The 11,799-nt window shown below is 50.9% G+C and overlaps 1 protein-coding gene across 4 annotated transcripts; it reads left to right on the top strand.

The window, feature by feature from the left end:
- Positions 1-104: 104 nt before the first annotated feature.
- TTC31 (tetratricopeptide repeat domain 31) lies at positions 105-8,312 on the top strand. 4 transcript variants are annotated; one of them, XM_040458474.1, is made up of 13 exons: positions 105-217; positions 375-463; positions 3,422-3,524; positions 3,645-3,883; positions 4,056-4,139; positions 4,892-4,948; positions 5,045-5,125; positions 5,238-5,432; positions 5,679-5,730; positions 5,822-5,912; positions 6,001-6,142; positions 6,358-6,459; positions 6,739-8,312. In XM_040458474.1, exons 1-13 carry the CDS (start codon positions 178-180, stop codon positions 7,027-7,029), a joined length of 1,566 nt encoding a protein of 521 aa, XP_040314408.1. In that variant the 5' UTR covers positions 105-177; the 3' UTR covers positions 7,030-8,312. The 4 variants fall into 4 exon arrangements, with proteins under 4 accessions (XP_040314408.1, XP_040314407.1, XP_040314409.1 ...); XM_040458473.1 differs by having other exon boundaries at positions 6,736-8,312; XM_040458476.1 differs by lacking the exon at positions 3,422-3,524 and having other exon boundaries at positions 193-217; positions 6,736-8,312.
- Positions 8,313-11,799: the final 3,487 nt, after the last annotated feature.

Genomic DNA, 11,799 nt, shown 5'->3' with positions numbered 1-11,799 from the left:
CCCAGGCGCCGTCATTTCTCGCCCGGGAGCCGCCGGGACCGTCTTGGACTCTCTCGCGCTCCGTAATCGGAGGCTTCTGCCCGTAACAAAGATGGCAGTTTACTCTGTCCTACTCCGCCCTTCGGCGGATATCAAGTACCAGATCACCTTTCACTTTCGGGTTACTGTTGTTGAGAGATGGCGCCGATTCCGAAGGCTGTGGGGCGGATAAAGCTAGGTAAGCAGGTGTGACAAGACAGGAGAGGGTCCAGGAGGGTAGGGCAGCCCCACTTGGGTCTGTTTTCAGTAGGGTCTTGGGCTTCACGCGGTGGGCGTAGGGCTCCGGCCCATCCAACCTGAACACCGTGACGCGCCGTTGCTTTCCTTTACCATAGACTGTCCTCTGCGGTCTGGCTGTCCGCTGGAGGTCGCTGCTGTCCCCAAACTCTGCAAGGAATTCGGTCCTGAAGACTACGGCGCAGAGGTAAAAGGGACTCCTAGCTCTTCCTCGTCGGGTTTATCTTGGTCACGCCTCTTTCCAACCAGCTGTGCTGAGCCCCGTCTATGCCGGGCGATGCCCTGGGCTCTGAGGGCTCCGTGGAGCCTGGAGGAGCGCGTGACAAATGGAGGGCGTGGGGCCCCGGGAACCACGCTGCCTAGATAAGTGCTGGACGTGGGCGGGATTGAGTTGACAACGGTTTCTGAGTTGAGGATTTGGGAAGTGGGTGGTAGTTCCTTAGGATAAGATATTACGAACGGAGGGAGGAGTGTGAGCAAAGACGCCGAGGCAAGGAAAAGTTTAGAGGACCTCACCGAAGTGGGACTTGAGTGGTTTGGTTGGAACCGTAAGAAATGCAGTGGGAAAGAAGGAAGAGAGAGGCTTGAAAGGCTTTGTCTGGCACAGGGGCTTGGGTGTCCTCAAGTAGGTGATAGGGTTATTGAGGGAAGGACAGGATCAGATTTAGGAGCCCTGAGAATCTGTGTCTCCAGTTGCTTCCTGGGGCTCTCCAAAACCTCAAACTCAACAAGTCTAGAAGTTAACTCATCATCTTTGCAAATTGGTTCCTTTTCCTCTAATCTTAATTTTGGTTAGCAACACGAACTGACATCCAGTTGCTTACAGCATAAATCTGAGAATCATTGTACATAATCCTCCCTTTCCTTTACCTCACACATGAAATCACTAAAATCCACTTTGGAAGTGTCTCTTGACTCAAGCGCATCGTTTCCATTCCTGCTCCCACTGCCATGGCCTTAGTTCAAGAACTCATTCTCTATGGCCTATGGCCTGCTAACTAAACATTCCACCCCTAGACTCATCTTCTCCAGTGCTGTTTCACTTGAGCACTCCACTCCCATCACTGACAAGACGAAGTCCAAACTCACTGGGCCACAAAGGTTCTTCAGACCCAGCTTCTGACTGCATCTCTATTAGAATAGTCTCCTCACCAGTCTCTCTGCTTTGCTCATTCAGCACACATATTGAACACCAGCTGTATACCAGGCACTGTTGTAGGCACTGGAAAGACAGCAGTAAACCAAACAGACAAAATTCCTTTTTTTCAATGAATTAGAAGCATCTAGTGGAGGCAACCAATCAACAAATAAACAATATAGTATGCCAAATATGAAAAGTGCCAAGAAAAATAAAGCAAGAAGGACAGGGGGTGCTGAGTGGAGTTGAGAGCTTCTCTTTTTAAAGGAAGTGGTCAGAGAAGGCCTCCTGGAAAAGGTTTAAGAAGAGATCTGAAGGGGTGAGCCATTCACTGGGGAAAGAGCATTCCAGGGAGAGGAAGTAACAAGTACAAAAGCCTGAGATGAGAGCACACTTGGTGTGTTGTAGGAACTTCAGAGGAGACCACTGGCCACTGTAGGTTGAGGTAGGACAAGAAGGTAGGAGATGATTCATGGAGGACTGAGTTGCTAGATTGTGTTCAGCAATGTGAATTAAGAGAGTAGCATAGACTGTGCTTTGGGGAGAAATAGAAGATCAAGGTAATCATTTTTTGTTTTTAAAGATGGCTAGAGTGGGCCAGTTAGAAGTTGAAACAAACCCACCAGGCAATTGAGTTTGAAAATAAAATAAGTATTGCTAAAAGTGCACAGCAGCATAAATGAAGATGCTGTGAAGTCAGGACAATCTTCTGATGGAAACCCTGGCTCTAAAACTGCTTAGAAAGTTGACTATACCTCAGTGATCTGGAGTCCTTCCTATGCATTAGTTTAGCACATTGGAGTTTCACGTAACTTCTAAGTTTCTCAGTCAGTGGGCCACCACCTAGTCAGGGGTGTGCTCTGTTTAGGCCTGATTAGGCCACACAGGAACAAGATGACTCCTGTTCTCCCCTAAAGCTTACAGTAACTGGGGAAATGATTCTCACAAGAACCCCAGAACATAACGGACCAGGTCTTGAAGAGTCTTCTCTCATCTTGTGAATGATGAAGCCAAGGTTCAGAGAGGTTATATGACTTGTTCACAATCAAACAACCGGGCAGTGCAGAGCCAGAACTAAGATGCAAGCAGTTTCATTTCATGACAGTGTTCTTTCCAGTTCCATGCTTCTTGCCAATTGAGAGAGCAATAAAAAGCAGTGAATAATAAGGTTCTAAATTGTATAACACAGAGCATGTGAGTATAGCTTCGTTGAGTGAAGGCAGAGATTATTGGAGATGAAGAGGTCTGGGAAGGTTTTGAGGGCAGATGGAATTTGAACTGGGCCTTGAAGGTGAGACAAGATGTGATGAGAAGCTCACAGCCAGGATCGGGGGACAGTTGGGAGGAAGATCCTGGAAGGGATCTGATAGCAGAGGGATGAAAGCAGCCAAGCAGTGGAGAATTACAGAGAAGATTGGGAAGGTCAGCCAGGGAGTGTTGCAGAAGGCTCCGAATCTCAGGCTGAGGAGCTAGACTCAGTCCTGCCTATGGCCTTGACAGTGGGGAATTACTGGAAGTTAGTTGCTGAGTAGGGAAGTAACTGCTGAGAGCTTGGTTTGAGGGGAAGCAAATGAAGTGCAGGGGAGAGGCCAGCCAGGAACTGCTGCTCTCATTCAGGCATGCGGTAGCTCCCGAGTAGGTTATATGGGGTTGCTCATATTCAGGGATTTGACAAGGGACATGGCTGGAAGAGCAGGTAGGAGGGTTCCGTTTCTGGGGCCTCAGTGTGGCTGATGTGGTGGCAGGTCAAGGGGAGGAGATCTTGTATGATGGAGAAGGCTGGACTGAAAGGCCTCACAGAACCCTTGGGAAGCAGGAGAGTAGTGATACCAGGAAAACCAGAGCAGTGTGTCTTAAGGTGCTGAGTGGGGAGAGGTCAGCCAATAAGGTTCTCCAGGCTGGGTGGCTGGTTTGTGGTGGCCATGGTGGAGGGGTCAATCCAGCCAAGCCCCTCGTTCTCTCCTAGAGCTCCCCCCAATACCAGCCTCCCTCCCCTCCCCCTCCCAGGACATAGTGGATTTTCTTCGACGGCTTGTGGAGAGTGATCCCCAGGGCCTGCACCGGATCCATGTGGATGGGAGCAGCAGGCGGCTGCAGCTGTGGCACCATGGTGGGGCGTGCAGGGGCCGGGCCCAGGGATCAAGGCTGGTACCCTGGGGAGGGCTGGCCCTCAGATACTCCTCTCTCTCATGTTCCTTTTTCTTTCCCTTTTCCTTATCCCTCCTGACAGATTACCTCCTGGACCATTTCTGTGATGAGGCTAAAACCTCTGGACAGAGTGACAGAGACAAAGGGGCCGAGGGACTGGGCACTTACTGTGGTCTCCGAAAGTCCTTTCTGTATCCTCCCCAAGGGTTTGAGCCCTGTGAGCCCTGCCCTCATAGCCCCTCTGCCTCTGCATCTGCCTCCGGTGGCTCAGACAGCCTACTTGAGGTGGCCATGCCCCAGAAGCTCCTGCTGACTGAAGAGGTGAGACGGTCAACAAGGGGCTTCACCTCCCCCAGGGCTCCTCCAACTGCCATATTCCCATATATGTATTTTCCCCTAATCTGGACCTTTCAAGCTCCTTCCATACTGCTGGCCTCCCTTTGGTTTTCTTGTTCTCTTTCTCTTTTCCCGTCACCTGCCTTTCCTTCTCCAGGAAGCCAACCACCTGGCTGAGGAGCTGGTGGCTGAGGAGGAGCGCCTGAAACAGAAAGCAGAGAAGAAACGACTCAAGAAGAAGGTGGCTGGAAGGCAGAAGGAGTGGGAACCTGGAGGGATTTGGAAGAGGGAAAGAGGGAAGCTTTGTGAGAACAGGAAAGAACCCAAGGTGGTCTGTAGTAGACCCTCTTGCCAGAGGGGGGCCAAGGAGCTCAGAGCCCAGAGGTGGAAGGTCTCGTGGAAGCCCTATGATGTGGTGGTTCTGGAGTCACACTGTACCGGCTGGGTTGGAATCTGCCTCTTTCTTACTGTGAGACCTCTGCCTGGTGACTCTCGTGTCTGCTTGCTCACTTGTAAAATGAGGATGACACAAAACCTACCTCCTGGAGTTGTAGCCATTAGATGAGAGTGTATGCAAAGCTCTTAACCCAGTACATGTCATATAACCTCTTGTACACGTGAAGAATTGGTTTCAAGATACAAATTGCGTGCGCGCGTGCGTGCGTGCGTGCGCGTGCGTGCGTGCGTGTGTGTGTGTGTGTGTGTGTGTGTATTTACATAGAAGGTTCAGGGGCACCTGGGTGGCTCAGTGGGTTAAGCCTCTGACTTCAGCTCAGGTCATGATCTCACGGTTCATGAGTTCAAGCCCCGCATCCAGCTCTGTGCTGACAGCTCAGAGCCTGGAGCCTGCTTCGGATTCTGTGTCTCCCTCTCTCTCTGCCCCTTCCCTGCTCATGCTCTGTCTCTCTCTCTCTCAAAAATAAAATAGAAATTTTAAAAATTAAAAAAAACATAGAATTTTCAAATAATACATCGTCGTCATTATCATTGCAGCGTCAAAAGGATCGCAGGCGACAGGAACGCTTGGAGCAGGAGGGTGGGGAGCCCAAGGTGAGTGTCTATAGGCAGGAATGAGGAGCACTCAGTGCTAGGAGGGTGGGAGCTGAAAAGGCAGCTCAGGGTGATCCCTGTCTGCCTTCTCTCCAGCTCAAGGCCACCCCAGATAGAGATGGGAGCCCTCCATCTAGCCCTGGGAACCCTGCTCAGGGACAGTGTGGTGAGGAAGAGGTGAGAGCCCCCTTCCTTCCCTTCTTGGTCTCTGCCCACTCCCACCTATCCCTCCACCTACTCCAGGACATACTTCATCCCATCCCCTCCTAACTCTCCTTTCTGCTCACAGGACTTACTGGATCTATCTAGCACTTTCGTGTCTCTGGCTTTGCGCAAGGTTGGGGATTGGCCCCCCAGTGCCCGCAGAGACAAGGGACTGAGCCAGGAGCCCCGAGGCAAAAGTCTGGGCCCCCAAGAGAAGATGGGCCAGGAGGAAGGGAGCCCTCCAATAGAAGAAAGGCCCAGGCAGACCCCTAAGGCAGAGGTGAGGTGACCAGTAGAAGGACTTCTCTGGCTCTAGAATCAAGAGACCTGGGGTCCAGTTCCATCACCGACACCCTGACCCTAGTTTCCTCTGCAGGAAGGTAGGGCTGATACCATCTTGCAGAACTGTCATAAAAATTACATAAATTGGGTGATGCTGACTGCAATATTTATTGTTTGAACAAAGGAGAAAGATTTGGGGAGGCTGAGGTCTCAAGTCCCACTTGACTTTGCTTCCCATCCTTAGGCATCTCCAGGACTACCGGCAGCTGCCTTACAGCAGAGCCAGGAGCTGGCAAGTGAGATTATCTCTCTCCTTCTTTTCCCCTCCTCACCCTCCCCTCTCTGGGTTAGCCCCATCTGAACCTTCCTGCCTTCTCTCCTCCCCAGAGCTGGGTACCACCTTGGCCCAAAATGGTTTCTACCACAAGGCTGTGTTTCTTTTTACCGAGGCCTTGAAGCTCAACCCTCGGGATCATCGGTGAGTAGGGGCTTAGCCTCTGTGCTCGGAGGTCAGGACAAGGCAAAGTGTTGAGGATCCAGACTTTTGGCCACTTTGTCTTTATCAGGTTATTTGGAAACCGCTCTTTCTGCCATGAACGGCTGGGTCAACCAATGTGGGCCCTGGCTGATGCCCAGGTGGCCCTTACTCTGCAACCTGGCTGGCCCCGAGGCCTCTTCCGCCTGGGCAAGGCCTTGATGGGACTGCAGGTAATGGGTCTGAGATTGGAAGCAAAGGAGGAATTTGGGTGGGATGGGGTGGGGATTGGGTTTACACTGCATTTTCTAGGAAAGCTCCTAGTACCACAGTGTCACAGTCTTAGTGGTACAAGAGGCCTAGGTGAGTTTGAGAAAGGGGCAGTTTTAATTTCATTTACCCCCTTGATACCTAAGCTTTGCTCTTTCTAATCCCTCTGGGACCAAAGCGTTTTGAAGAGGCAGCTGCTGTGTTCCAGGAGACTCTGAGAGGCGGCTCCCAGCCTGATGCAGCCCGGGAGCTCCACTCTTGCCTTCTGCACCTCGCCCTGGTAAGGGAACCTGCCCACTGTCATGCTGAGGGGGCAGCAGGAGAAATGGCTGGCATTTCCACAGTGGGCCCTGCTCCCTTCTGCCTCAGACAGATAGTGGGGGCAGGAATGGGCGGGAATGGGTGGGAATGGGCGGGAATGACCTCTCCTTTGCCCAGTAGTCTCAACTCCTCCAACTGCTAGAAGATTCCCCGGGGTTTGCATTTGGGAAGTCCCTTAACACTGAAGTCCACTGAAAAGGAGTATCTACAGGTGCCCCTTCCTTTCCCTTCTCAGCAGAATCAGCGAGGAGGAATCCGGGTGCCACATCTGACAACTGGGTTCCCGCAACCATTTTCCCATGCTGAGCCGGGCACCACAGGCCTCCCGTCTGTCAGTCGCCCTCCAAGCACCGCTCCAAGAGCTCCTGGCCTTCTGTCTCTACCCTTGCGTTTTCCCCCATGTCATCTGAGCCACCCCAACTGGACCCTGCCCCAAATTCAGACTAGAAGACCGCACCCTCTCCAGGACCCCTCAAAGGGCTCTGGCGTGCTAGGACTTGGGCCCCAGCATCTACCTCAGGCCAGATGACAGAGGACCTGTCCCTCATAGGACAAGGCCATGTGTGTATCCCACAGTTCACTGCATATTTTGAGACCTTGTACTCTAAAACCATAATTAAAGACACCCCTGGTTGTCATTCCTTTTGCCACAGAGACCGGATGACAGAAAGGAGCCCCATGACCACTGAAACAACCTTTCTTTGGTTTTAAAGCAGATGGCTTCCTCTGGGAGCAGTAAGGAAAAATAAAATCCACCAAGGCTAAGGAGGGAACTGTACAAAAGTTAGGTTTTCAGACTATGACAGACCCCACAGGGAGCATATGGGCCTTGCTCTGCTGCTTGGCCCCGAGGGACTCATTCACCAACCAGAGCTCTATGCTCAGGAACAGGGCCACGATGATGAATGAGGCCTGAGTCCCACCCTTCACCTTGATAGAGGCTCACATCTTCCTGAGCCCAGCTCTTACCCTGTTTCTTCTAGCCTCAGCCACTCATGCCTTGTTTTCTGTCATTTGGTGCACATTCTGACCTCTCCTTTGCCCAATAGTCTCAACTCCTCCAACTGCCAGAAGATTCACTGGGGTTTGCATTTGGGAAGTCCCTCACCAGCTCCTGCTTGGAGTTGGCAGGGTTCATAACATCACATCTTCCCACTGCTGACTGTCCTGCTGATGAGGCGTCAGCAAGCACCCAGGGAGCTGCTACCTTGGCCATGCTCTTTTTCTGTTCCAGCACTGGGTATTGTAATGAGCCTTTCCCCATGTGAATTTATGCAGTTTTCCCACCAAGAGTTACTGCCCCCCAAAGAAGGCCGTAATTCCCTACTTCTTGTGTAAGAATCAAGGTCTTTTGGTTCTCTAAGGTCCTGGCAGCTGCCCCTGGCTGCTTCCTCCCTAGCCTTGCCTGGGACTCTCAGCTCATTGAAATATGGATCTGTGGGGGACTTTTAAGCCTTCCAGAATGCCTTGCCTGGGAGAACCATTTGCCAGGATAAATGATTCTTGCTGCCTTATGGTCTTGCTCAACAACATTCACACCTGTATAGGAGGTGTTGAAACACACCTCCTTTCTACAGGGCTTTCCCAAATTCTTTTTGTTTATTGAGCAGGCTCCTTGAATATATCAGAATGAAGTCTGCCATTGCTAGCTGGGTCACCTTGGGTCATCTGCCTCAGTTCCCTCATCTGTAAAATGGGGGCAGTCCCTACCCCACAGGGCTTTTGTGAGGAGTGGAAGTAAAAGTGTGAGAAAATACCTACAAAGTGCCTGGTACATAAAGGGTGTTAAATAAACTGATTTTTTATCTGCAACTGTCCTACATAATCATGATTCCCATAGTGGGAAGAGATGAGTATGAGTACACTGCTGCTTATTTCACAAAATACAGAGTTCCTGGGACTGTGGTTCTCCCAAGTGTAGTCCCTGAACCAGCAGGGACTTGTTGCAAATATACATTCTCAGGCCCCACCCTATACCTTTTCAATCAGAAAGTGCAACAGCGGGGGCTCAGCCATTAGTATTTCATTAAGCCCTCCAGGTGATCGACCCTAATGCCCAAGCACTATTCTTTTTTTTTTTTTTAATTTTTTTTTAACATTTATTTATTTTTGAGACAGAGAGAGAGAGAGAGAGAGAGAGCATGAACAGGGGAGGGTCAGAGAAGGAGGGAGACACAGAATCTGAAACAGGCTCCAGGCTCTGAGCTGTCAGCACAGAGCCCGACGCGGGGCTTGAACTCACGGACCACAAGATCATGACCTGAGCCGAAGTCGGCCGCTTAACCAACTGAGCCACCGAGGCGCCCCAACCCAAGCACTATTCTAGCACCTGGCGGGGGAGATACCATCCAGAGGCCGTTTTGGTGGGAGAGATTTCAGTTGTGTTCATCCAAGGCTTGATTATGAGAGGTGGAAGCACTGGGCTAGAATTTAAGAGGACACAAGTGGAGGGGGATCACGGCTCAGAGCCAATTAACTTGACACAATCATACTTCCTAACAAGAATTATTTGCTCTGAGAATTCTTTGCTCGTGCCTAGTTGGGGAGAGGTGGTTGTGTTTGCTTGAAAGGGGATTCTATTATGGTGACTTCATAAGAGGCCTGCTCATCTGGCTTTGTTCAGGGCAGCAGAGGGGTACTTCTCTGCTTTGGGGATTCCTCCAGGGTTCCTCAAAGAATGGGCAGCCACCATTGCTGTGTGGTATCTGCTTTCAGGCTGATTTGGCTCCTTGCTCTTCCAGCCTCTCGAAGAAATATCCCCTCCCCAGTATCTCTTGACCTATCCTGGACTTGAACCTTCTCTAAGAACCACAGGACTCCTGACACCTTATCCCCATTTTGCCCCACACTCACCCTGCTAATGGGTAGGGTTCCAACACAGCAGTCTGAGTTCTGAGTCCCTGGGGTTGGAAAGCACAGTGACCAACCATCCCGGTTTTCCTGGGACTAAAGGATTTCCTGGAGTATGGGACTTTCAGTGTTAAAACTGGGAAAGTCCTGGGCAAATGGGAATGAGTTGGTCACTCTAAAGTCTCCAAAGAGGCAGCCTTAGGAAGGGGATGAAGGCCCTGAACAGGAACCAGGGAAGTTATGTGTGTGTGTTGCACATGTGTATTGAAAGGGCAACACAGGGGGCGCCTGGGTGGCGCAGTCTGTTAAGCGTCCGACTTCAGCCAGGTCACGATCTCGCGGTCCATGAGTTCGAGCCCCGCGTCAGGCTCTGGGCTGATGGCTCGGAGCCTGGAGCCTGTTTCCGATTCTGTGTCTCCCTCTCTCTCTGCCCCTCCCCCGTTCATGCTCTGTCTCTCTCTGTCCCAAAAATAAATAAAGGTTGAAAAAAAAATTTAAAAAAGAAAGGGCAACACAGGTGCAAAGAACACTTTTTGTACGTAATGGCTGACAAGTTCTTAGCTCCACACCAGTAGTCATTATTTCTGCCCATGATGCCATTTTTCTTCCAGTTACCCAGGTTTGTGAGGCTGTCACAGATTCATGCAATCTTCGGTCATTGGGATAATCAAACAGATTCCTTTTTCATTACAGCTCCCCCCGCCACCACCACGTCTGGCCCCGAATTCTCTCGGCTCTTACCTTCTGCAGTGGCCAGAGATACGCTCCTTCTTCAGGTCCCTGCCAGTTACTGGTCCGCCCTACACTTGCAGCCAGATTAGCCTGCTCTAACATTGCTGTCACGTCTCTCCTCTCTAAAACCTTCAAGGACTATGCTTTATCTATAGTAGAATCCCAAAACTGCTACCTTTGGCCCTTTCTCCCCGGCTTTCTTTGTAAACCATTTTCTTCTTTCAGTTAGGCCCAGTCACAGTTATGGGGACAGAACATGCAGTGGTCAAAAGCATGAGCTCCTGAGTCAAACAAGCAGGTTAGTGCCAGCCATACCACTTACAAGCTCCATGACATTACTACATCTTCTTGGGCTTCTGTGATTCAGTCTCCTTACACTTAAAGTGAAATTAAAATCTGGGGCACCTGCGTGGCTCAGCTGGTTAAGCATCTGACTCCAGCTCAGGTCAGGATCTTATGGCTCGTGAGTTCAAGTCCCACGAGTCCCACGTGGGCCTCTGTGCTGACAGCTCAGAGTCTGGATCCTGCTTCAGATTCTGGGTCTCCCTCTCTGTCTGCCCCTCCCCTGTTCATACTCTGTCCCTCTCTCAAAAATAAATATTAAAAAAAAATTTAATGAAATTAAAATTTCATTATCTTCTGGGATTACTGTGAAGATTAATCCATGCACATCACTTGAATTATGTTCAATAAGCGGTAGTTATTGTCCAACAGTGCCAGGTTCCCTTCTGCCTTCCAGCATTGTTCAGTCTCCCTGAAATATTCTCTCCTGGGACCTCCACTTGCAACCGAGGCCCTAGCTGACTCCCCTTGAATCCTGGATGGATCATTCTCAGAACATTCTTGAGAATGAGTTGTGGCATCTGGGCAGAAGCATGGAAGGCCTGAGGAGGGAGGAAGGACAGACACGGAGAGAGGGGAGCCAGGAAAGAACCTAAGCATGGTCTTCTGAAGATCTGAAGTGATGGCCCTGCATAGGCATAGGCCTCTTACCTTCTCATCATATTGCCAGAGGGTGATTAATTACCAGTGGAATAAATTAATTTCAGAAATGTCCGCTGGTGGGGGTAGGCTATTGACTCCACCCGCCAAGGTCCCCATGCAGCTACTCCAGCCTCCACCTCCGCGGCCAGACTCAGCCTCCCCACCCTCCTGCCAAGGCCACCATCCTGGGGGGAACATTTCCTGCCCAAGTGTGGGGCAGAGGTCCCAGAAGTAGGGTTGTGCCCCTTCTCCCCACCGCTTTCACTTAGCTTGTGTTTCAGCATGGGGTTCTTTCAGCAGAAGTGAGGGAATGGTCTGAAGCCCATTAACAAATGACCTCAGGGTGGGGAAAGGGTAGGATCAGGCACAACTTTGTCACTTTGGAGCAGCCCAGAGGTTAGCTGCAAGGCCTTGGAGGAGGCGGGTCAAAGGCCTGCTGGAGTCCAGCGACTAAAGGCAGTCAGTAGGGGTAGGTCGCCCGCAGCTACGTGTCCCTCAGCTCGAGGTCTCCAGAGTGCCGTCCGGCTGACATGCACTGGCTCTGAAGGCTGGCAGGATACCTAGGCCCAAATCCTGACCTAGTGCTTCTTGCTTTGTGAAACGGGTATAATTATATCACCGAATAGACCTGCTATGAGGTTTGAAGGAGACATCGCGTTTAAAGCGCTCAGCCAAGCACGGAATCTGCACAACAATCGGCAGATTTTGCTCTTACTGCTCTGGGGCGCCAAGA

Source organism: Herpailurus yagouaroundi, unplaced genomic scaffold (genome assembly GCF_014898765.1).
Source record: "Herpailurus yagouaroundi ecotype Mexico unplaced genomic scaffold, PumYag 221, whole genome shotgun sequence".
NCBI lineage: Eukaryota > Metazoa > Chordata > Mammalia > Carnivora > Felidae > Herpailurus > Herpailurus yagouaroundi.
The sequence above is the reverse complement of the archived record's forward strand: the minus strand, read 5'-3'. Positions and strand labels throughout refer to the sequence as shown.

Coding starts and splice junctions, on each gene's coding strand:
- TTC31 (XM_040458473.1), top strand. CDS start 178: ATGGCGCCGATTCCGAAGGCTGTGGGGCGGATAAAGCTAG. Junction 218..374: donor TGTGGGGCGGATAAAGCTAG/GTAAGCAGGTGT, acceptor CCTTTACCATAG/ACTGTCCTCTGCGGTCTGGC. Junction 5,433..5,678: donor GGCAGACCCCTAAGGCAGAG/GTGAGGTGACCA, acceptor TCCCATCCTTAG/GCATCTCCAGGACTACCGGC.